Source organism: Sapajus apella, unplaced genomic scaffold, assembly GCF_009761245.1.
Source record: "Sapajus apella isolate SASKATOON/1434 unplaced genomic scaffold, GSC_monkey_1.0 scaffold2, whole genome shotgun sequence".
NCBI classification, from domain to species: Eukaryota; Metazoa; Chordata; class Mammalia; order Primates; family Cebidae; genus Sapajus; species Sapajus apella.
The window spans coordinates 26,826,344-26,850,915 of record NW_022436942.1 but is presented as its reverse complement, the minus strand read 5'-3'; the positions used below and the strand labels follow the sequence as shown (position 1 = coordinate 26,850,915).

The 24,572-nt window shown below is 40.3% G+C and overlaps 1 protein-coding gene across 3 annotated transcripts in view; it reads left to right on the top strand.

Moving 5' to 3' along the window:
* Positions 1-24,572, top strand: part of SPATS2 (spermatogenesis associated serine rich 2) — a 144,702-nt gene that overhangs the window by 82,122 nt on the left and 38,008 nt on the right. For all 3 annotated transcript variants that reach the window (XM_032294339.1, XM_032294334.1, XM_032294336.1), the window contains 2 exons: positions 3,554-3,825; positions 20,583-20,662. In XM_032294339.1, the coding sequence (XP_032150230.1) occupies positions 3,795-3,825; positions 20,583-20,662 (111 nt within the window). In that variant the 5' untranslated portion in view covers positions 3,554-3,794. The remainder of the gene's footprint in view (positions 1-3,553; positions 3,826-20,582; positions 20,663-24,572) is intronic.

Below are 24,572 nucleotides of genomic sequence, written 5' to 3'. Positions count from 1 at the left end.
TCGCTCTTGTTACCCAGGCTGGAGTGCAATGGCTCGATCTCGGCTCACCGCAACCTCAACCTCCGCCTCCTGGGTTCATGCAATTCTCCTGCCTCAGCCTCCTGAGTAGCTGGGACTACAGGCACGCGCCACCATGCCCAGCTAATTTTTTTTTTTGTAGTTTTAGTAGAGACAGGGTTTCACCATGTTGACCAGGATGGTCTCGATCTCTTGACCTCGTGATCCACCCGCCTCGGCCTCCCAAAGTGCTGGGATTACAGGCTTGAGCCACCGCGCCCAGCCTGAAATTCAAATTCCTATTTGCAATGTTCAAATAAGTATTCAAGGAGGAATCTGCTTTTGGTTTGAGGGCTTATATTGTTTTCCAGACTGCGTTCTTCATCTGATGCATGGTAATTTCTTCTCTCAATGTATTTCTCTTTTTTATAGGAGGTTTGATAGTTCTGTTATCTTCTTCATGTTATATGTGGATAACTCTGTTTACACCTTTTTATTTGTAGCTACAGAATATAGACGGAATATCCTTGATATGTTTCCAAACTCCTTTGGGATCTATCCTACCCCTGCTCTTCCATTGTGGTTAGTTGTCAATTGTTGCTTCTATCCTCTTTTCTTTTTTTTTTTCTTTCTTGAGTTTTGCTCTTGCTGCCCAAGATGAAGTGCAATGGCGTGATCTCGGTTTACTGCAACCTCCACCTCCTGGGTTCAAGCGATTCTCCTGCCTCAAGCCCCTGACTACCTGGGATTACAGGTGCATGCCACCACACCTGACTAATTTTTGTATTTTTAGTAGAGATGGGGTTTCACTGGTTTGGTCAGGCTGGTCTCGAACTCCTGACGTGATCCACCTGCCTCGGCCTCCCAAAGTGCTGGGATTACAGGCATAAGCCACTGCACCCGGCCTGCTAATTTTGTATTTTTAGTAGAGATGGAGTTTCACCATGTTGATCAGGCTGGTCTCGAACTCCTGACATGATCCACCTGCTTTAGCCTCTCAAAGTGCTGGGATTACAGGCATGAGCCACCGTGCTCAGCCTTATCCTCTTTTCTTTAATCTGAGGACGTGTGGGTTGAGAAGCTTGCTACTGAAGCATTCAGTCATTTTTGGCAGATCTGAGCTCTCTTCTTTTTTCTAAAATCTTATTAAATGTGCCCTATCCAGGGATATATTCCATGTATTTCCATAGGCTTTGGCTGGTTCTCACAACTTGGCTCAGTGTTCTGGAAGAAAGTAAGCTTCAAATACTCATCCTCCTTTTCCTGAGGTCCCAATGTGGTTTGTAGCGGTTCTTACTCTTGATGGAATATTTTTAAAAACTTTCCCAAAATTACATACTTGATTCTTCCTTTTTAAAATGGAGGGTATTTCATATAAGTCTACTCTAATTAATTTCTTTCTTGCATTGAATTTTGTAAATATTCTTCCAGTCAGGTGTCCAAGTATAAGAGTTCTATGATCCTTATCATGCTTTAAAAAATTATTATTTGGCCAGGCGCAGTGCCTTAAGCTTGTAATCCCAGCACTTTGGGAGGCTGAGGCTGGCAGATCACAAGGTCAGGAGTTCAAGACCAGCCTGACCAACATGGTGAAACCCTGTCTCTTCTAAAAATATAAAAATTAGCCAGGCATGGTGCCACATGCCTGTAATTCCAGCCACTCGGGAGTCTGAGGCAGGAGAATTGCCTGAACCTGGGAGGCAGAGGTTGCAGTGAGTCAAGAGCGCACCATTGCATTCCATCCTGGGTGACAGAGCGAGGCTCCATCTCAAAAAAAAAAAAAAAAAAAAAAAAAATTATTTTTCAGCAGGCATGGTGGCTTATGCCTGTAATCCCAGCACTTTAGGAGGCCAAGGTGGGTTAATCACTGGAGGTCAGGAGTTCAGGACCAACCTAGCCAACATGGTGAAACGCCATCTCCACTAAAAATATAAAAATTAGTTGGGTGTGGTGGCAGGTGCCTGTAGTCCCAGCTCCTTGAGAGGCTGAGACAGGAGAATTGCTTGAATGCAGGAGGCTCAGGTTGCGGTGAGCCAAGATCACACCCTTGCACTCCAGCCTGGACAACAAGAGTGAGACTCTGTCTAAAAACAAAACCAAACAAACAAAAACTGGCCAGGCGCAGTGGCTCACGCCTATAATCTAACACTTTGGGAGGCTGAGGTGGGTGGATCACTTGAGGTCAGGAGTTCAAGACCAGCCTGGCCAACATGGTGAAACCCTGTCTCTACTTAAAAAAAAAAAAATAATTAGCCGGGCACTACTCAGGAGGCTGAGGCAGGAGAGTTGCTCAAACCCAGGAGGCAGAGGTTGCAGTGAGCCACAAGATCGCGTCCATCCTGTGTGACAGAGTGAGACTCTATCTCAAAAAAAAAAAAAAAAACTATTTTTCTTCCATCTCTCCCTTTTTTATTATTTTTAAATTTTTTTTTATTCTTAACACATCTCTGCTGGCAGGAACTTACGCTTTCTTTACCTAGAACTCTTGAGCATGTATCTTTAAAATGTTTAGTAATTTTTGAAGCATTGATTGTATGACATGCAAAAAAAAATTTAGTAATATAGAAAAACAGCAATTGTATCTTTGTAATTTAGAGGAGCTTCCTGCAGTATGGACTAAGCTTATTTTGATGTTTCAGTTTTCCATGTTAAAATTCCTTTGCACTTCCCTCCTTTCATGTGAAAAAAACATTTTAAATGGTCCATTTTCAAGGCATGATAAATCTAGGTACCGGCAGCCAGCCCACAAATGTAACAAACCACACAGCTCTTGCACCTAGGAGGTCACAGTAAGCGAACAGAATGTAGAGGAACGGTCAGCCCATAAAAGGGAAGGGAGTTTTGTTATTGGGAAATCAAAACTTAATCAGGGAAGGGGACCGGGATATAACCTTAGAGGGGATAATAAAACTTAGACAAGGTCCCAGAAGATTATAACCTCATAGTATTCAACCAATGAGGAACTGGGGGAAGGACTTGTGTGCTAGGAGATAAATTACCTGTTGTGACTGTCCCAGGTGTGCCTACCCACCAGATGCCTGATCTTGCAAGACCATTATTAAAAAGTCTCACTTTTGCTGTTCTTTGTGCCTTTAAGTCCATTCTTTGGGTTTGTATGGTGAGTGTGTTTCTCACATTTCACAGTTCCCCCTATAATTTTTACAGCTGTATTTGAGCCGGGAAACCTGATATAATAAATTCTAGAGGAAGAGAATATGTCCTTGATTTGGATGGGAAGATCAGATGGTAAGAAAGATCTTAGGGAGTGGTAAGAGGTAACATTTTAGTTTGCAAAGCAGATGGGGATATTTCAAATGGATACAAAAGATAAGAAGACTAAGAAAACATACTTTGTAAACTAAAAGAGGATAATCTGATTCTAAGATTAAATTTTCCTAGGAAAAATTCTGCTTTTCAGCAGCTACATTGTTTCTAGAGTACTTAAAAAAATAGTTTTGTATAGACAAATGCAAAAGAAACCTTGTGGATATCTCAGAAGTTTTGTACAGATAGCCATTATTGTAATAATATGTGTGTGTTTATGTTTTTCCTCCAGAATCTCCCTGGAAATGGAGACATGAATGAATGTCTGCAATGATACTTCTTGACAAGAAGTTGATACAAGAAAAGGAAAGGAGATTAACAGCTGGCAAGCAGAATTTCCAACAGCAGGATTTTGTATTTATTGCTTCCAACTACACAGTTCTGTTGCCTACTTGTAAATCAGAGATACCTACACTCAAAACCCAGACAAGGCAAAAGGATACTTTTCTTGTATATTTTTTGAGATCAAAGAAATGGCAATGTCCAGGAAACAGAACCAGAAGGGTAAGATTACATGTGGGCATAAATTGTTAAAAGCATAGTTATAATGATCCCCATTTATATCTGTATATTTAAAAACTGTCATTCTAATGTGTTTTGAATGGTTTTACAAGTATTTGTGGATATTATATTATAGCTTTGTGTATTACCAGTCTGGGAATTAATTCATATAACAGTAGCTTTTCTACTCACACAAACTTATCAAATTGTAACATACAATCTCAAAGATGCATTTTTGGATACTGAACATAGAGATGTGGTAGGAGAGCTAGCTTACTGCAGGATATTCTATGTTGTTTGAGTTGACGTTTTTCTAGAGAAAGGCAATGGAGCAAGATTAAATGCTTCTGGTTTTTCTTTCTTCCTTTAGCTTTCCTTCCAGGATTAATCCTCTAGCTTCTTGTCTAAAGTAGAATACAAAGTGCAGACAGTCAGGAAATAGAAGGGTAGTTATAATGGAGGGAAGGACAACAAAGACTGTAAAACCTTTTTAACTTTTTTAGAATAGCTGCAAAAATTTAAAGGGAGAAAGTGGTCGGTTGCAGTGATTCACGCCTGTAATCCCAGCACTGTGGGAGGCCAAGGTGGGTGGATCACCTGAGGTTGGGAGTTTGAGACCCAGCCTGACCAACATGGAGAAACCCCGTCTCTACTAAAAATACAAAATTAGCTGGGTGTGGTGGTGCATGCCTGTAATCCCAGCTACTCAGGAGTCTAAGGCAGGAGAATCTCTTGAACCTGGGAGGTGGAGGTTGCGGTGAGTTGCGATCACACCATTGTACTCCAGCCTGAGCAACAAGAGCGAAACTCTGTCTCAAAAAACAAAAAAAAACAAACAAAAAAAACCAAAGGGACAAAGTGAACAGTGTAGCACTAGAACTATTGTACATAACTGGAATATATTGATTAAAAGAATGATCATAGGCCTGGCACGGTGGCTCATGCCTATAATTCTAGCACTTTGGAAGGCAAGGCAGGCTGATCGCCTGAGCTCAAGAGTTTAAGACCAGCCTGGGCAACACGGTGAAACCCTGTGTCTACTAAAATACAAAAAATTAGCTGGGTGTCGCGGTGTGTGCCTGTAATCCCAGCTACTCCGGAGGATAAGGCAGGAGAATTGCTTGAACCCGGGAGGCGGAGGTTGCAGTGAGCCGAGATCAGGCACTGCGTTTCAGCCTGGGCAACAGAGCAAGATTCCACCTCCTTTGAAAAAAAAAAAAAAAAAAAAAGAATGAGCATAGGTATCCTGGTGTTTTCCCCTAGTTCAGTTTAATTTCTAATTCAGAGTTAATTTTCTTTAATTCAAAACAAAGCTCCATAGGTCCAGGTCTCACTTGTTATATGTGAAGGAAATGCTTTTAAACTTAAATTTGACTTGGCAATTCAAATACATAAGAAAGTAAATAAACCAGATTTGTGGTTTCGACAGTTGTAGTTTCATTGTGTAGTAAATCTGTAGGAAGAATCTGAGCTCTAAGGAATGCTTAGATTAGTAAAACCGAACTGTTCTATGGAATGAAGTTTACCAACAGAAAGGTTTTTTTTATAGCCAAGTTTGTTTCTTCTTAGTTGTTATAATTCAGTTTGTTTTTTTCCCAGTTATGCTTGAAACATTGAGCATCTGTTTTCACCTTGCAACTAAGAAATACTGTAGTAAAAATAGGGTTCTGGAGTTGAAAATAAAATAATTTCACCTGAAAGTTTAGCATTTAATTTTTCCTTTCTAAGAAAGTTAACTTCAGCAGATTGCTTTGACCTTTGTAAAACTAGAGAGTCTTTTGTTTATCTCATGTCTGTGTTTTGCCAGAGCTATAAAAAAAAGTATCTCTCCTGCCTCAGCCTCCTGAGTAGCTGGGATTACAGGCACGCACCACCATGCCCAGCTAATGTTTTTGTATTTTTAGTAGAGACGGGGTTTCACCATGCTGACCAGGATGGATTCGATCTCTTGACCTCGTGATCCACCCGCCTCGGCCTCCCAAAGTGCTGGGATTACAGGCTTGAGCCACCGTGCCCGGCCTCTTTTAATTTTCTTAATGGTGTCTTTTAAAGAGTGGAAGTTTTAAATTTTGATAAAGCCCAATTTATTTTATTTTATTTTATTTTTTCTGTTACAGATTGGGTTTTGGTATCACGTCTAAGAATTCCTGGAAGTTTTATAGTTTTATCTCATATATTTTAAAGTCTGTGATCCTGTTTGAGTTAGTTGTTTTTTTTGTTTTTTTTTTTTTTCCTGAGATGGAGTCTCACTCTGTTGCCCAGGCTGGAGTGCAGTGGCGCAGTCTTGGCTCACTGCAACCTTTGCCTCCTGGGTTCAAGCAGTTCTCTGCCTCAGTCTCCCAAGTAGCTGGCATTACAGGTGCCTGCCACCATGCCCAGCTAATTTTTATATTTTTAGTAGAGACGAGGTTTCCACGTCTTGGCCAGGCTGGTCTTGAACTCCTGACCTCTTGATCCACCCACCTCGGCCTCCCAAAGTGCTGGGATTACAGGCATGAGCCACCGTGCCCAGCCAATGGCCGATTAGTTTTTATATGAGGTGTAAGAGTCTAAATTTACTCTTTTGCATATGGATATACAGTTGTTACAGTACATTTTGTTGAAGAGGCTATCTTTCCTCCATTGAATTTCCTTAACACCTTTGTTGAAAATCAGTAGACCATATGAAGATTTATTTATTTCTGGACTCTATTCTGTTACATTGAGATATATGTCTGTCTTCATGCTAGTATACTGTATTTATTAGTATGGCTTAATAGTAAATATAGTTTAATAAGGAAGGGAGATGTATCCTCCAATGATTTTTCCCCCCCAGGACTTTTTGGGCTTTTTTGGTTTCTTTACATTTACATATGAAATTTAGAATCAGATTGTCAATTCTTACAAAAATATCTGCTTGGAATCTATAGAGAGTGCACTGAATCAGTAGGTCAGTTGTGTAGAATTGTCATCTTAGCAATATGTAGGCTTTCAGTCCATCAACTTACTGTATCTCTGTACTTTTTTAGATCTTAATTTCTCTCAGCAATGGTTTATAGATTTAAATATACAACTATTGCAATTTTTTTGTTGTTTATTGCTAAATAATTTATTATTAATTATTATTATTATTATTATTTGAGATGGAGTCTCTCTCTGTTACCCAGGCTGGAGTGCAGTGGTGTGATCTTGGCTGATGACAATCTCTGCCTCCCAGGTTCAGGCTATTTTCCTGCCTCAATCTCCTGAGTAGCTGAGTATCTGGGACTACAGGGCTGCACCACCATGCCCAGCTAGTTTTTAAAATTTTTTTTATTTTTAGTGAAGACGAGGTTTCACCATGTTGGCCAGGCTGGTCTCAAACTCCTGACTTCAAGTGATCTGTCCACCTTGGCCTCCCAAAGTGCTGGGATTATGGATGTGAGCCACCATGCCTGGCCATATTTCTGAAGGGTAGTTTTGCTAGATATAAAAATCTTCAGCAGGGTACAGTAGTGCCTGCTGAAAGTGGGAGGATTGCTTGAACCTGGGAAGCAAATGTTACAGTGAGCCAAGATCATACCACTGTACTCCAGCCTGGTGATAGTACAAAACTCCATCTCAAAAAAAAAATCTTCATTGATCATTTTTAATTTCAGCATTTAAAATATGCCATTCCACAGAATATGTCATATTGTTCCCCTATTGTAATGAGTCATTTTTCTCCTGTTGCTGTCAATATTTTCTCTTTGTTTTTAGCAGTTCGATTATGATATATCTTAGTATGGATATCTTGGCAATTTCATCAAATGTTAGCCATTATTTCTCCAAAAAAATTTTTTTTTCCTCTCCTTCTTGGGATTCTGTTACACATATAGTAAGCTTGATGTTTTCCTACCAAGTGACTGAGGTCCTGTTCTTTTTCCCCAATGTTATTTTTCCACCTGCTCTTTAGATTGTTTAATTTCTGTTGATCTCTTTTCAACTTTATTGTTCCTTTTCAATTTTATCATTCCTATCTGAAACAGCTGTTTCAGATCTGCTGTTAAGTCTGTCTAGTGAATTTTTTCTTCAGGTATTGTATTTTCAATTAGAATTTTCCTTCATTTCTTGCCGGGCGCGGTGGCTCATGCCTGTAATTCTAGCACTTTGGGAAGCCGAGGTGGGTGGATCAGTTGAGATCAGGAGTTTCAAACAAGCCTGGCCAACATGATGAAACCCTGTCTCTACTAAAAATACAAAATTTAGCTGGAGGTGATGGCACAAGCCTGTAGTCCCAGCTGCTTGGGAGGCTGAGGCAGAAGAAGAATCACTTGAACCTGGGAGGTAGAAGTGGCAGTGAGCTAAGATTGCATCACTGTACTCCAACCTGGGCAACACTCCGTCTCAAAGTTTTTTAAGTTTCCTTATTGAGATTACCAATTTGTTGAGTCATTGCAACTGTTTTCCTTTGAGCCACCACACCAGGCCTAGAATTTTTTTCTTGCTATATAATCTGGCTGAGCTATAGAGCATTTAAGAACTATAGTAATGTGTTACAATTATTTTTCTTAGAGGTATTTGAAAGTAACTGTAGGGCTGGGCGCGGTGGCTCAAGCCTGTAATCCCAGCACTTTGGGAGGCCGAGGCGGGTGGATCACGAGGTCAAGAGATCGAGACCATCCTGGTCAACATGGTGAAACCCAGTCTCTACTAAAACTACAAAAAATTAGCTGGGCATGGTGGTGCGTGCCTGTAATCCCAGCTACTCAGGAGGCTGAGGCAGGAGAATTGCCTGAACCCAGGAGGCGGAGGTTGCGGTGAGCCGAGATCGCGCCATTGCACTCCAGCCTGGGTATCAAGAGTGAAACTCCGTCTCAAAAGAAATAAAAAAAGAAAAAAGAAAGTAACTGTAAGTCCACTTCTTTCTTCTTTTATAAGTTCTATGACCATTTGATTTACATAAAAGTGTATTTAATAAAAATATTTAGAAAGTAAAATAAGGCTGGATACAGTGGCTTACACCTATAATCTCAGCACCTCTGGGAGGCTGAGGTAGGAGTATCACTTGAGATCAGGAGTTTGGGACTAGCCTGGGCGACATAGTGAGACCCCATCTCTACAAAAAAATAAAATAAGTTAGCAGATGGGTACAGTGACTGACGCCTGTAATCCCAGCACTTTGGAAGGCCAAGGTGGGCAGATCACTTGAGGTCAAGAGTTTGAGACCAGCCTGCCCAACATGGTGAAACTCCGTCTCTACCAAAATTTACAAAAATTAGTTGGGCATGCTGGCGGGTGACTGTAATCCAAGCTACTTAAGAGGCTGAGGCAGGAAAATTACTTGAATCTGGGAGGCAGAGGTTGCAGTGAGCCAAAATTATGCCACTGAATTCCAGCCTGGGTAACAGAGTGAGACATCATCTCAAAAAAAAAAAAAAAAAAAAATAGCCAGGTATGGTGGTGTGTGCCTGTTGTCCCAGATATTTGGGAGGTTGAAGCAGGAGGATCACTCAGGCCCGGGAGTTTGAGGCTGCAGTGAGCTGTGATCATGCCACTGCACTTCAGCCTGGGTGACAGAGCAAGACCCTGTCTCTAAAAAAATAAAAAACAAAGTAAAACTTTTCATACTTGAAAAACATGGACCAGGCGTAGTGGCTCACATCTGTAATCCCAGTACTTTAGGAGGCTGAGGCGAGCAGATCACTTGAGGTCAGGAGTTTGAGATCAGCCTGGCCAATGTGCTGAAACCTTGTCTCTACTAAAAATACAAATTAGCTGAGCGTGGTGGTGCACACCTATAATCCCAGCTACTTAGGCGAGGAAGGCAGGAGAATCACTTGAACCCAGGAGGCAGAAGTTGTAGTGTGCCAAGGTCATGCCACCTTACTCCAGCTTGGGCAACAGAGTAAAACACTCTGGAAAGAAAGAGAGAAAGAGAGGGAGGAAAGGGGTAGAGGGAGGGAAGGGAAGGAAGGGAATAAGGGAAGGAAAATGATGTAACTCAATAAAGGGAGGGAAGGAGGGAGGGAGGAAAATGATGTGACTAAACACTCTCTCCATGAAAAATGTTTCATTTTTCATTCATCTCATTCAAAAAAGTTGAACTGTACTTTTTTAACAACTCAAGACAAGATTTTATTCTGGCTACTCAAGTTGTTTCTTATTAAAAAATTTTTTTGTGTGTGTTCTGAGAATGAGGAGAACAAAATGAAAAAAAAATTTTTTTTGAGACAGAGTTTTGCTCTTGTTTACCAGGCTGGAGTGCAATGGTGTGATCTCGGCTCACTGCAACCTTTGTCTCCCAGATTCAAGTGATTCTCCTGTCTTAGCCTCCCAAGCAGCTGGGATTACAGAGACCTGCCATCATGCCTGGTTAGTTTTTATATTTTTAGTAGAGACAAGGCTTCACCATGTTGGCCAGGCTGGTCTCGAACTCCTGACCACAGGCGATCCACCTGCCTTGGCCTCCCAAAGTGCTGGGATTATAGGCGTGAGCCACTGTGCCTGGCCCCATTTCTCATTTTTAGGAGTGATTTTTATTTTATTTTTATTCTTTTGAGATGGAGTCTCGCTCTGTGGCCAAGGCTGGAGTACAGTGGCGTGATCTTGGCTCACTGCAACCTCTGCCTCTCGGGTCCCAGTTCAAGCAGTTCTCCTACCTCAGCCTCCCAAGTAGCTGGGATTACAGGCACAAACCATCATGCCCAGCTAATTTTTGTATTTTTTAGTAGAGACGGGGTTTCACCATGTTGGCTAGTCTGGTCTTGAACTCCTGACCTCATGATCCATCCACCTCGGCCTCCCAAAGTGCTGGGATTACAGGTGTGAGCCACCGTGCCTGGGCAGGAGTAATTTTATTCTATGTGAAATAGACTGGTTTTATTGATAGTGCTAGAAATGTTTTGAGCCATTTGTTCACTTCCACCTGAAGTATTTATATTATTTATATACCATTTTAAGTCTATTATTTTCTCTAAAAGTTTAATTCCCCACCTAAATTGTAAAATTATATTTGTGGGTTTGGTACAAATTGAAACATTAATAATAGAGATCAGAGAAAGAAAAATATATAATGTAGCAGCTCACCAGCTAATAAATCAACTGCATTTGCTTCTCATGTACCTTCTGGCTCTTCTCTATTAGCAAGACTTCTTGAATTCTGTTTAGTGGGCCGGGTGTGGTGGCGCACACCTGTAATCCCAGCACTTTGGGAGGCCAAGGCAGACAGATCACAAGGTCAAGAGATCGAGACCATCTCGGCCAACATGGTTAAACCCCGTTTCTACTAAAAATACAAAATTTAGCTGGGCATGGTGGAGCGCACCTGTAATCCCAGCTACTCAGGAGGCTGAGGCAGTAGAATTGCTTGAAACAGGGATGTGGAGGTTGCAGCGAGCCAAGATCACGCCACTGCACTCCAGCCTGGTGACAGAGTGAGACTCCGTCAAAAAAAAAAAAAAAAATCTGTTTCGTGATAATCATACCATAAGATAATCTTCTTCAGTTACCTTTTTTGAGTGTTTCCCAACCACCTAGTACAGTTCGTTGTATACCATCTTCTTGAGGAGCAATCAGAAGGGACTTGAGAAATACTATCATTAGCCTCTTAGCCTTGTTCCAGTGTTTTGCTGCTTAGCCATCAAAACTTTAAACTTATCTTCAGCATATTTGTTTCTGCCTTAATTTAAGCTCATACTTCTTTTGTAGCTTCAAGGGAATAAAGAACAATTGTTTGACATCCTCTTTTTTTAAAAAAAAAAACTTCGAGGGTAAATAGGAAAGGCAATGTGAACATCAGTAGTGGTATAAAACATTGTTAGAACCAAACTCAGTTTTTAAATTACATCTCTGTCACTAGCTAGCTAGGCTGTCCTAGCAAGCTAGGAAATCTCTTTACTGCTTTGGGTCTCCTCTTTCTTTCCCGTAAAACGGCAAGATGGCAGAAGACTTGTGTGTAGGCATATCAGGAGGATTAACAGAGATAATTCATGTAGAGCTCCTTCACGATGTCTAGCAGAATGAAGCACTCCTTAATGCCTGCTGCTGTTATGGTGGTCTCTTTAGCCTTTTTCAACTTTAGACCATTTATAATTTCTGTAACTGAATAGTTCTTACCTGTTAGACCCAATGTTCCCTTTTTGTTTATTTATTTATTTTTATTATCTTTTTTTATTATCTTTTGAGACAGAGTCTTGCTCCATCAACCAGGCTGTAGTGAAGTGGCACAGTAAGCTCACTGCAGCCTCAAACATTTGAGCTCAAGCAATCATCCTGCCTTAGCCTTTTAAGTAACTGAGACCACAGGAAAGCACCTGGCTACTTAAATTTTTTTTTTTTTTTTTTTTTTTTTTGGTAAAGACAGAATGTCACTGTGTTGTCTAAGCAGGTCTCCAGTTTTAGGTTTCAAGTGATCTTCCTGGCTTGGCCTCCCAAAGATTATAGCTGCGAGCCACTGCGCTTGGCCAAAATTTATATTTTAACCATTTTTAAGTGTATAGCTCAGTGGCATTAGTACATTCACATTGTTGTACAACCATTTCTGCTATTCATGTCCAGAACTCTTTTCATATTGTAAAACTGAAACTCCATGCCCATTAAACAGTAATTTAACATTCCCTCCCAGTTGTTGGCAACCACCATTCTACCTACTATCTTTGTGAATTTGACTACTGTACACTACACATATGTAAGTGAGGTTAGGCTGTGTTCAGTGGCTCACACCTGTAATCCTAGTACTTTGGGAGGATAATTTGAGCCCAGGAGTTTGCAACTAGCTTGGGCAATACAGTGAGACCCCATCTCTCCAAAAAAATTTTAAAAAAATTACCCAGGCATGGTGGCATGTGCTTTTTAGTCCCCACTTCTTAGGAGGCTGAGGGAGGAGGATCACTTAAGAGCAGGAGGTTGAATCTGTAGCGAGCCAAGATTGCTCCAGTGTACTCCAGCCTGGGCGAGAGAGCAAGACTCTCTCAAAACCGCCCCCCCCAACAAAAATTTATTATCAAAAAGTTTAAGATTATAACAAGTAGAAAAGCATGAGGAACTCTTATATACCTGTAACCCAGGTTCAATAATTAGCTACATATGGCTATTTTTTTGGTCTGTGTTTCTACCCACCTTCGATGGTTTATTTTGAAGTAACTTGCTCCCACTATCTCAAGGAAAGACTTTTAAAATAAAACATAAAATGTATTAACCAGAATGGAAAGAATTAATGTCAGTATATTACATTAGAATTAAAAACACTTGTTCATCAAAAGGCACAATTAAGAGAATGAAAAGGCAAGTTACCGAATGGGAGAAGAAACTTGGATCATGTTTAAGAGATACAGAAATACAAATTCAATAAGAGAAAGATAACCCCCCTTTCCAGAAACTGGGCAAGAATAGGCATGTCAGGAAAGAGGATATCCAAATGGCTAATAATATATATAGGCATTCAGTCTTTTTAGAAGTAAGTGCAATGCAAATTGAAACCATAATGAGATAACTATAATACTGATCTCATACCAGAATCACTAAAATTAAAAATAACAGAGCCAGGTGTGAAGACTCACGCCTTTAATCTCAGCACTTTGGGAGGTTTAGGTGGTCGGATCCCTTGAGCTCAGGAATTCGAGACCAGCCTGGGCAATATGGCAAAACCCTGTCTCTACAAAAAGTAAAAAAATTAGCCGGGCATAGTGGCAATGCCTATAGTGTTACTATAATCTCAGCTACTCAGGAAGCTTAGGCTGGAGGATTGCTTGAGCCTGTGTAGTTGAGGTTGCAGTGAGCCGTGATTGTGTCACTACGTGCAGCCTGGGCCACAGAGTGAGACCCTGTCTCAAAAAAGAAAAGAAAAGGGAATAACAAAAGCAAGAGTGTTTGGGGAACAATAGAAATGGCTGGGCATGGTGGCTCACGCCTGTAATCCCAGCACTTTGGGAGGCCCAGACAGGCAAATCACCTGAGCTCAGGAGTTTGAAACCAATCTAGCCATCATGGCAAAAACCCATCTCTACTAAAAATGCAAAAATTAGCTGGGCATGGTGGCACACGCCTGTAATCCCAGCTACTCTAGAGGCTGAGACAGTAGAATTGCTTGAGCCTAAGAGGTGGAGGTGGCAGTGAGCTGAGATCACACCACTGTACTCCAGCTTGGGCAGCGGAGCAAGACTGTCACACACACATACACACACACACACACACACACACACAAAAGAAACTTTCAAACATTGCTAGTGAGAATCTAAATTGGTACAGCTTCTTTGAAAAACTGTTTGACAGTGTGTACTGAAGTTGAAGCTATACATGTTGTATGATTTAGTTCTATTTTTGTAATATATTCAGCAGAAATGCATTCCTAGGTACAACAGAACACTTGTACAAGAATATTGAAAACAGCATTGTATGTATCGTCCCCAAACTGGAAGCAACCCAGTTGCCCATCACTAGCAGAATAGATACATAATGGCATAATCATACAGTGAAATATTATTCAGCAATGAAAATGAATAAGCTGCCTGTACTTGTAAGAATGTAACATGAGTTTTAGAACATGATGTTGAGCAAAAATCCAAATGCACACCAAAAATAAAATGCATACAGGGTTATCCCTTTTATAGATAATGGTAAGACTAAGCCATTATTCTTAGGGATGTATGCTTAAGTGGTATGAATTTTAAAGGAAGTGGAAGTCCAGAGAGTGATCACCTTTGGTGAGTGGGAGATAATTGAAAGGGGACATGAGGAAGACTTCTAGGTACTAGCAGTGTTTTATTTCTTAACCTAGGTAGTAGTACTTGGGTATTTGCTTTGTGATAAATTATCACACTATAATCCTTTATGTATTTGCACCACACGTGTGTTATATTTCACCATAACTTGTTTTTTTTTAAAAGAGGACATTTCATTTGGCCAGAACAGGCTTAAACAAGTGTGTTACTTAAGTAGAGTGTCTCTTACCTTCACAGGTTTAACACTTAAAGCTGCCTTGTGATAATTTTAACAATTATTTGGAGACAGGAATATTTATAATTGAAGTTGATTATTGACTTCTGTGTGGGTTTAAGAAAAAAGAATCTGACAGGCTTAATTCCCATTCACATGAAGGTTAATGAGTGAAGAGTGACAGATTTTGCAGTGCTGTAGTGTTATGAGAAAGGTCATGGTTTAGTTGGAGACAGAAGCATGCAATTAGGATTGACCTATTCATTTCTTTACTATGAAGCAAGGTAAGATGGGGTGGGGTGGAGAGGGAAAGCATTCACTGTTTTACAGTGCTAGAAGGAACATCTAAAGCAAAGTCTTTTATAACAACAAACAACTTCTCTCAGATCTAAACTGGAATTAGTGCTATCATGTATGAAAAGAAGCACAGTTAAAATAAGAAATCATTTCCCACTGTCCAGATTCTCACCAGCTATTCTGTACTAATCTTAGTTAACTGAAAATTTGAGTTTTAATACCTGGTTGTCCATTATTGGCAGAATAGATAGATAAATAATGGCATAATCATACAATAAAATATTATTCAGTAATTGTATTAGTCTGTTTTCATGCTGCTGTTAGAGACATACCCGAGACTGGGCAATTTACAAAAGAAAGAGGTTTATTGGATTTACAGTTCTACATGACTGGGGAGGCCTCCCAATCATGGCAGAAGGCAAGGAACAGCAAGTCACATCTTATGTATGTGGCAGCAGGCAGAGAGCTTGTGCAGAGATTATTTTTAAAACCACCAAATCTCATGAGACCCATTCACTATCACAAGAGCAGCACGGGAAAGACCAGCCCCCGTGATTCAGTCATCTCCCACCCGATCTCTCACACAATACATAGGAATTATGGGAGCTATAAGATGAGATTTGAGTGGGGATGCAGAGCCAAACCATATGAAAATGAATAAACTGCCTTTACTTGCAAGAATTTAACATGAGTGGCCGGGCGCGGTGGCTCAAGCCTGTAATCCCAGCACTTTGGGAGGCCGAGGCGGGTGGATCACGAGGTCAAGAGATCGAGACCATCCTGGTCAACATGGTGAAACCCCGTCTCTACTAAAACTACAAAAAATTAGCTGGGCATGGTGGCACGTGCCTGTAATCCCAGCTACTCAGGAGGCTGAGGCAGGAGAATTGCCTGAACCCAGGAGGCGGAGGTTGCGGTGAGCCGAGACCGCGCCATTGCACTCCAGCCTGGGTAACATGAGTGAAACCCCGTCTAAAAAAAAAAAAAAAAAAAAAAGAATTTAACATGAGTCTCACAACATGATGTTGAACAAAAATCCAAATGCATGCCAAAAATAAAATGCAGTGTTATTCCTTTATAGATAAAGGTCAAACTAAACCATTAATATTTAGGGATATATGCTCTGCCAAACCTCTTTAGATAGGACCTAAGGTGGTAGAGCTTTTAATAATTTCCACTCCATAATAGTGTTATTGTGGAGGTCTAGCCTATGTGTTTAGTATTGTACAGTTTGATAAATTAATGCATTGTTGCTATGTTAAGATGGTGAATTCATCTTTTTACCGGTCTCTTCCACTAGACTGTAAAACTCTATAAGATGACAAAAAACATGTGTCTTGTTCACTGTTGTATCCCAGTGTAACTCAACGTCTACAGCAGTACATGGATGTACAAAATATCTCTTAGAGACCTTGTTGACATTCTTTGGATGTATACCAAGAAGTAGAATTGCTGGATCATATGGTAGTTATATGTTTTATCCTTTAAGGAACCAGTATTTGGCTTTTATTGGCACTGTACCATTTTATATTTCCACCAGCAATGCACCAGAATTCCAGTTTCTCCTCATTCTTGCCACACTTGTTTTTTTTTAAATAAATAAATATGCATCCTGGGTATAAATATAATCAGAACTTTAAACCAAATTAATTCTAAAATACTTGGTACAATATGATCTTCAGGTTAAATTATAAATTAACAGCAGAATGAAACTATGTTTTAAAGCTTGTCAAGATACCTGTTCAAGGTTGATTTAATACATGGAATAATCAGACTCAACTATTTCTTGTCATTCTTGGTGCCTAAAACAACTTTTGCCTTTTTTTTGAAGCCAGCAAAAACAATAATAACAAAAGCTGCAGTATTTACAAATATGCCATTTATACTGTAAATAACATACTTTTTCTAAAATATATCTAATGTGTGCTATTTGAAGTAATTCCAGAAAAACTTCTTCTTTTTTTTTTGGCAGACGGAGTTTCACTCATGTTACCCAGGCTGGAGTGCAATGGCGCGATCTCGGTGCACCGCAACCTCCGCCTCCTGGGTTCAGGCAATTCTCCTGCCTCAGCCTCCTGAGTAGCTGGGATTACAGGCACGTGCCACCATGCCCAGCTAATTTTTTGTATTTTTTTTAGTAGAGTCGGGGTTTCACCATGTTGACCAGGATGGTCTCAATCTCTTGACCTCGTGATCCACCCGCCTCGGCCTCCCGAAGTGCTGGGATTACAGGCTTGAGCCACTGCGCCCGGCCCAGAAAAACTTCTGAAATGGTTACTGATACAGCAAAATAAATAAGAAAGCTCAAGCTCAAGGCTCCCTCATATTCTTTTTTTTTTTTTTTTTTTTTTTTGGAGATGGAGTTTTGCTCTGTTGCCCAGGCTGGGATGCAGTGGTGCAATCTTGGCTCACTGCAACCTCTGCCTCCCGGGTTCAAGCAGTTCTCCTGCTTCAGCTTCCCCAATAGCAGGGATTACAGGTGTGTGCCACCATGCCCAGCTAATTTTTGTATTCTTAGTAGAATACCATATTGATATTCTCACCATGTTGGCTGGTCTCAAATTCCCGACCTCCAGTTATACGCCTCCCTCCGCCTCCCAAAGTGCTGGGATTATAGGCATGAGCCGCCAGACCCAGCCTAGGCTTCCTCATATTTTTTTATGAATCTTGCTTGAGAATTTTTTTTTTTCCTGAACACCCAGGATTAGTTAGGAAATATTCAACAGCACTTTTTCCTTAAAAATGTATTTCTGGGTCGGGTGTGGTGGCTCATGCCTGTAATCCAAGCACTTTGGAGGCCATGGCGGGCGATTCACCTGAGGTCGGGAGTTCAAGACCAGCCTGACCAACATGGTGAAACCCCATCTTTATATTTTAAAAAAAAATGTATTTCTGATAGAATACATGCTCTTGTATCATAACTAAATATTGGTAAGATGAAATCCTGCTTTATTTCTTACCAATAGTATTAGGTAAATCTTAAGCTTTCTTTTCATGAAATAACAAGAGTTTCAAAATCACTAAGTATTGTTGATGGGAATTAAAAATTACTTTCTGTATAATACTGAGAGACATTTAAGCTCCACTTGATTGAAGTAAGGTTTTCAATCTACTTAAGGTGTTGGTTTAAGTTTAAAAAAGCAATGTTAGCTAGTGAGTAGACAAATTAAGATGTTAGATTATTGCTTTCTCTTTTTGGTGACCTCATGTCATAGACTATAAGTGCAAAATTGTCATTTGTGCCCTCCTGACCTGCACAGACCATCTCAGTGCCCCCCATGCCCTCTGGCTTACTTGAGTTTGGCCATTAGGGAGCATTGGCAGGAGAGTCAGAGGCAGGGAGGAGAGTTAGGTAGGGACATGTATTCCTGTAAGCTTCTCTGAGGGGTAGCTGTGGGCTGAGTGTGTCCTTTGACTAAAGATCACAGCAACTGCCTGATGGCCTTCTCCATACCAGATGACACAAAGATAAAAGGGCTCTTTCTGTCTTTGGCTCCTGTAACTGCTCCTTTCTCACACTCATGTCTCGGGTAGTGGTGCACATTGCTTAAAAGCCAGCAAACACAATAACAAGAGGTACAGCGCTATCGGTTTCCTTACTCTCTGCTAGCACCTTTGAAAATAGTCCTTTTATTAAACTCTATTAAGATTGCCCAATTTGAGTATGCTATTCACTTCCTGTTTGGGATCCTGACTGAAATAGCTGCTTGATGTATTTTTAATCATTATCCTGACTAGTATTCCAGATGAACCCTAATTATGCTCATTTATTTTGGCCAATAATTGAGTGTTTGCAGAACCATCCTTTGTTTTTTGTTTGTTTTTTTGAGACAGGATCTCTCTCTGTCACCCAGGCTGGAGTGTAGTGGTGCATTCATGACTCACTGCAGCCTCAACCTCCTAGGCTCCAGCTATCTTCCTGCCTCAGCTTCTCAAGTAGCTGGGACTACAGGCACACGCCACCATGCCCAACTAATTTTTCTCCTTTTTCTATTGGCAGGGTTTCACCATATTGTCCAGGCTGCTCTCCAACTTCTGGGCTCAAATGATCCACCTGCCTTGGCCTCCCAAAATGTTGGGATTACAGGCATGAACCACCATGCCTAGCCTACCCTTTGTTTTCCCTGCAGTTTGTGTCATTCTAGTGTGTTGTTAAAGGAAAAAACAAAAAACAGAGCTAGATAAGTATAAGAGACTAGTAATAGAACCCAAAATGCTGTTTTATGTTCCCTCTTTTCCCTAAAGGAGATTGGTGGTTTAATTCACTAATAAATGGATTATTGATGTCCTTTGTATCATCTCACTGCTCATTAATACCTCTTTGGGGGAGGATATATTAAAACATTTGAGTTATTTCATTTGGCTGATCTATAGGAATTCTGAGAAGATTCCTAATAGTACTTTGGTTCTATAGGACCTTCCTTTTTGTAGACTGTGTCTCTTTTTAATTAATAAAAATAATTGGGAGTTAATCATATTATATAGTCATCTAGAAGACTCAAGCTTAAACACTGGGTTTGTATAAGTGTAACCCGATTTTTCATTTGAGTAGCAGTCTAGAAACAGCCAGTATTAACAAAGGTTAAATCTAAATTAGTTCAGGGTTCAAGATTAAGCCGTGAAAGAAGCTTCAATTAAAACATATCTGTAATATCAGCAAAATAATTTGGAAAGTGTACAAGAATATTACTGTGGGTGTTTTGTTCCCCATTTCTCAACATTTTTCCTTTCACTTGTGTTGTTGAAATTTTAACTCCTAAGCTACTTGTGAGTACAGTGCCGAGATCAGTAATATTGTTATCACCTGGGAATAAAAATCTGCCACAGGCCAGACTGTTGAATCACAACCTACACCTTAACATAAGTATCCATAGGTGGTAAGTATGCACATCAGAATTTGAAAAGTACTCTAACCATTTCCTGAGATTGTATCTTATGGATTAAAACAAAGTTGTTTAGTGTTAAAGCTTAAGTAATTTATTGATCACATAGTCAGGGGTAAAGAAACTGATTAAATTTGCACATAACCTTTTCTTTGTAAGTACAGAGAAACCAGAATATTTGTTTATTTTTGTAATTATGGATACTTTGTTTCATTAAGCATTATGTTAGGGATGCACACATGAATGTATTCACGGGTTTATAGTCTATTAACATAGCATTTATGGTTCCATCTAGAAGAGGAAATTACTTTGTGTTATTAATGTTACAGAAACTTCCATCCCACTCACATTTTCAGATTCTTTAGTGTTAAATTTCACCATGGGAAGCTATTTATTTGTAGCATTTTTAGAGGGCCTTAAGGTGGGATAATTAACAATGATATCAAGGATTACAGGACAGTCTAATATAGTTTATGTATTTAGTGTTTTCCTCAAGCTGTGACAGTTTTCACTAAAATTAAATTTTTGTTTTATAAGTTTAATTCAAAACTCAGTTATAAGTTATCTACGTAATGGAATTTGCCAAATAGCAACTAAGTAGCTATTAATTGTTTTATGGGACAAAAGCAGCCAGTTTTGGCCCTTCTGTCTTGGGGATGGATTACATTTGGATCATGTTGAATATATTTTTCCTTCTTATTCTTTCAGATTCATCAGGATTCATTTTTGATTTGCAGTCCAATACTGTACTGGCCCAGGGAGGAGCTTTTGAGAACATGAAAGAGAAGGTAAGACTAGTCACTATGGATAGTAAACTTGAATGTCATAGGAAAATTTAGGTACTAATATGACTAGTGGCTACCACAAACTCATTATGAGAGTGAAATTTTAATAATAAAACAATGCCACTATATATCAGAGCGTGACGGGCATAAATAGGTTCTGATTGTGCAGAACCTGTTAATAGAACCTATTAAATGCAAACATGATTTTCTTTGCTATCTCCATATATATTCATTCCAAATTCTCTTGAAGATGTTCAATATTAATTAGTTTATTAATATTTATATGACTGAGTATATCTCATCTGGCAACATTCCTTAAGGAACAATCAATAGGATCCTCCCAAGTACTTGAAGAGCATTCTTAAGTGCAGAAGGCTTCAGAGCAAGAGAAAAAATAGGTCTTTTGTGGTTTTTTGTTTGTTCGTTTGTGACAGAGTCTCACTCTATCACCCAGGCTGGAGTGCAGTGGCACAATCTCAGCTCACTGCAGTCTACATCTCCTGGGTTCAAGTGATTCTCGTGCCTTAGCCTCCCAAGTAGCTGGCATTACAGGTGTGCACTACCATGCCCAGCTAATTTTTATATTTGTAGTGGAGACAGGGTTTCTCCAGGTTGGCCAAGGTGTCCTCAAACCCCTAGCCTCAAGCGATCTGCCAACCTCAGCCTCCCAGAGTGTTGAGATTATAAGCCAGAGCCACCACACCCAGCCAGAAATAGATCTTCTAAGGAGTATTTTTTTTTTTTTTGGAAGAAAACCAAGTGGTTCTAGTAACGTAACCCTCAATGAGCTATATTGAGAAAAACATAAAAGCTTTATGTGCTTTTTCTCTTTTGTACTTTTCTGAGACAGAGTCTTACTCTGTCACCCAGGCTAGAGTGCAACGCGATCTTGGTTCCCTGAAGGCTCTGCCTCCAGGGTTCAAGCGATTCTCATGCCTCAGCCTCCTGAGTAGAGGGATTTCAGGTGTGTGCCACCATGCTGGGCTAATTTTTATATTTTTAGTAGAGACAGGGTTTTGCCATGTTGGCCAGGCAAGTCTTGAACTCCTGACGTCAGTCAATCCGTCCGCCTCAGCTTCCCAACCACCACGCCCAGCCTCTCTGTCTTATTTTTTAAAAAATTGTTGACTCTGGAGTCCTGTACAGTGGTTGAGAACTATAAATACTCGTATTTTAAATTATCAGAATCTTACCTTTATCATGGAGTCTGTAAGTTTTACCTAAAGTTCATTTTTTAGGGATCATTGCTGTGATTGATACATATTAAGTTTCTTGTCTCAAAAATGTATTAACCTTCATTGGAGTACAAATTGTGTACCTTCTCACTTGTATGGTTTTATTTTTATTTTTATTTTTTTGAGACAGAGTCTCACTCTGTTGCCCATGCTGGAGTGCCATGGCGTGATCTCAGCTCACTGCAGCCTTTGCCTCTGGGGTTCAAGCAATTCTCCTGCCTCAGCCTCCTGAGTAGCTGGGACTACAGGCGTGTACCACCATGCCTGGCTAATTTTTGTATTTTTAGTAGAGATGGGGTTTTGCCATGTTGGCCAGACTGATCTCAAATTCGTGGCCTCAGGTAATCTGCCCACCTCTGCCTCCAAAAGTGCTGGGATTATAGGTGTGAGTCACTGCGCCTGGCTATCACTTGTATGGTTTTAAACCATATTGTTTTCAATTAAGTCTGAAACAAGAAGAGCATAGGATGATGGGTAAGCAAGAGTGCTAAAAACGACTTTAGTTCTAACAGACTCTGCCTATTACTTCGACAAGTTACTTTCTAAGCCTGTCTCTTCATTCATAAAAAGACCTCATTTTTGAGCAGTATGACTGATCAGATAACCCGAAGTCTTTTGTTTTTGAGACAGAGTCTGACGCTGTCGCCCAGGCTGCAATGTAGTGGTATGATCTTGGCTCACTACAACCTCTGCTTCCTGCGTTCGAGTGATTCTCCTGCCTCAGCCTCCCGACTTGAAGACATTTTTAATATAAAATACCTAGAAATAGGCCAGGCACGGTGGCTCATACCTGTAATCTCAGCACTTTGGGAGGCCAAGGTGGGTGGATCACCTAAGGTCGAGAGTTTGAGACCAGCTTGACCAACATGGAGAAAACCTGTCTCTACTAAAAATACACACACAAAAAATAAAATTAGCTGGGCATGGTGGCCCATGCCTATAATCCCAGCTACTTGGGATAGATACATATCAATGTATCAGTTGGCTTATTGCTATGGGGGACTTTTGAACACAATATTCTTACTATGTGCATTTAGAGAGATACATTTAAAGGGTAAAAATAATTGCGAATCTGAGAGGCTGAGGCAGGAGAATCACTTGAACCCAGGAGGTGGAGGTTGCGGTGAGCCGAGATCGCGCCATTCCCCTTCGGTCTCAGCAACAAGAGTGAAACTCTGTCTCAAAAAAAAAAAAGAAATACTGGATGAAAAATAACATATATAATTATATATCATTTTGAATGTATACCTGAATATAAGAAGTAAGGGAAATCCCTAGAGGGAACTAAAAAACCGGAATAGTGAGCTTGAACTGTTAATAGGTAACTGTGGCAAGTTTTGCCAATCTCAGTAACACATGGTTTTTACCACACAGTGCCATTAAGCCCAGTAATCCCAGCACTTTGGGGAAGCTGAGGTGGAAGAATCCCTTGATCACAGGAGTTTGAGATCAGCTTAGGGAACATAGTGAGACCTTGTCTCTAAAAAAATTAAAAAAAAAAAAATTAGCCAGATGTGGTGACACATGTCTGTGGTCCTAGTTACTCAGAAGGCTGAGGCAGGAGGATTGCTTGAGCAGGGGAGGTCAAGGTTGCAGTGAGTCAAGATCACAGCACCACACTCCAGCCTGGGTGACAGCAAGACTGTCTCAAACAAAACCAAAAACCCAAACGAAAAGATTAGAACTGAGATCTTATGTAAGCTTGGCATTTAAAAAATGTTTCACCTTCAAGGAAAGGATGAACTAGAATAAATCTTTCCCTGATTTTTTCTTTCTTTCTTTCTTCCTTTCTTTCTTTTTTTTTTTTTTTTGAGGCGGAGTCTCACTCTGTCAGGGCTGGAGTGTAGTGGTGAAATCTCGGCTCATAGCAACCTCTGCCTCCCAGGTTCAAGCAATTCTCCTGTCTCAGCCTCCTAAGTACCTGGGATTAGAGACATGCACCACCATGCCTAGCTAATTTTTGTATTTTTAGTAGAGACGGGGTTTCACCATGTTGGATAGGCTGGTCTTGAACACCTGACCTCACTCAGGTGATCTGCCTGCCTCGGCATCCCAAAGTGCTAGGATTACAAGCATGAGCCACCACGCCTGGGGCCACTGACTTTTGAACACAATATTTTCACTATGTGGGTTTAGAGAGACACATTTAAAGGGTAAAAAGAATTGCAAATCTTTAATTTTATTCAATGGTTTTATTAGTAATATTAATGGTGGTGACATTATATTGTAGGGTTGTTATTTTATGAGTATTATAAAATAAAGCAAATTAGTGAATAATGCTTTTAGGAACTAAAACTTTTGGGTTAAGAGAGAAGAGATACATGTTTAAAATAAGATGAGAAAAGGTCTTTTTTTTTTTTTTTTTTGGAGACAGAATCTCGCTCTGTCACCCAGGCTGGAGAGCAGTGGCGCGATATTGGCTCATTGCAACCTCTGCCTCCTGGGTTAAAGCGATTCTTCCACCTCAGCCTCCTGAGTAGCTGGGATTACAGGCACCCACCACCATACCTGGCTAATTTTTGTATTTTTAGTAGAGATGGGGTTTCACCATATTTGCTAGGCTGGTCTCAATCTCCTCACCTCATGATCCACCTGCCTCAGCCTCCCAAAGTGCTGGGATTACAGGTGTGAGCCATTGTGCCTAGCTGAGAAAAGGTCTTTTAGTAGTATATTTGAAT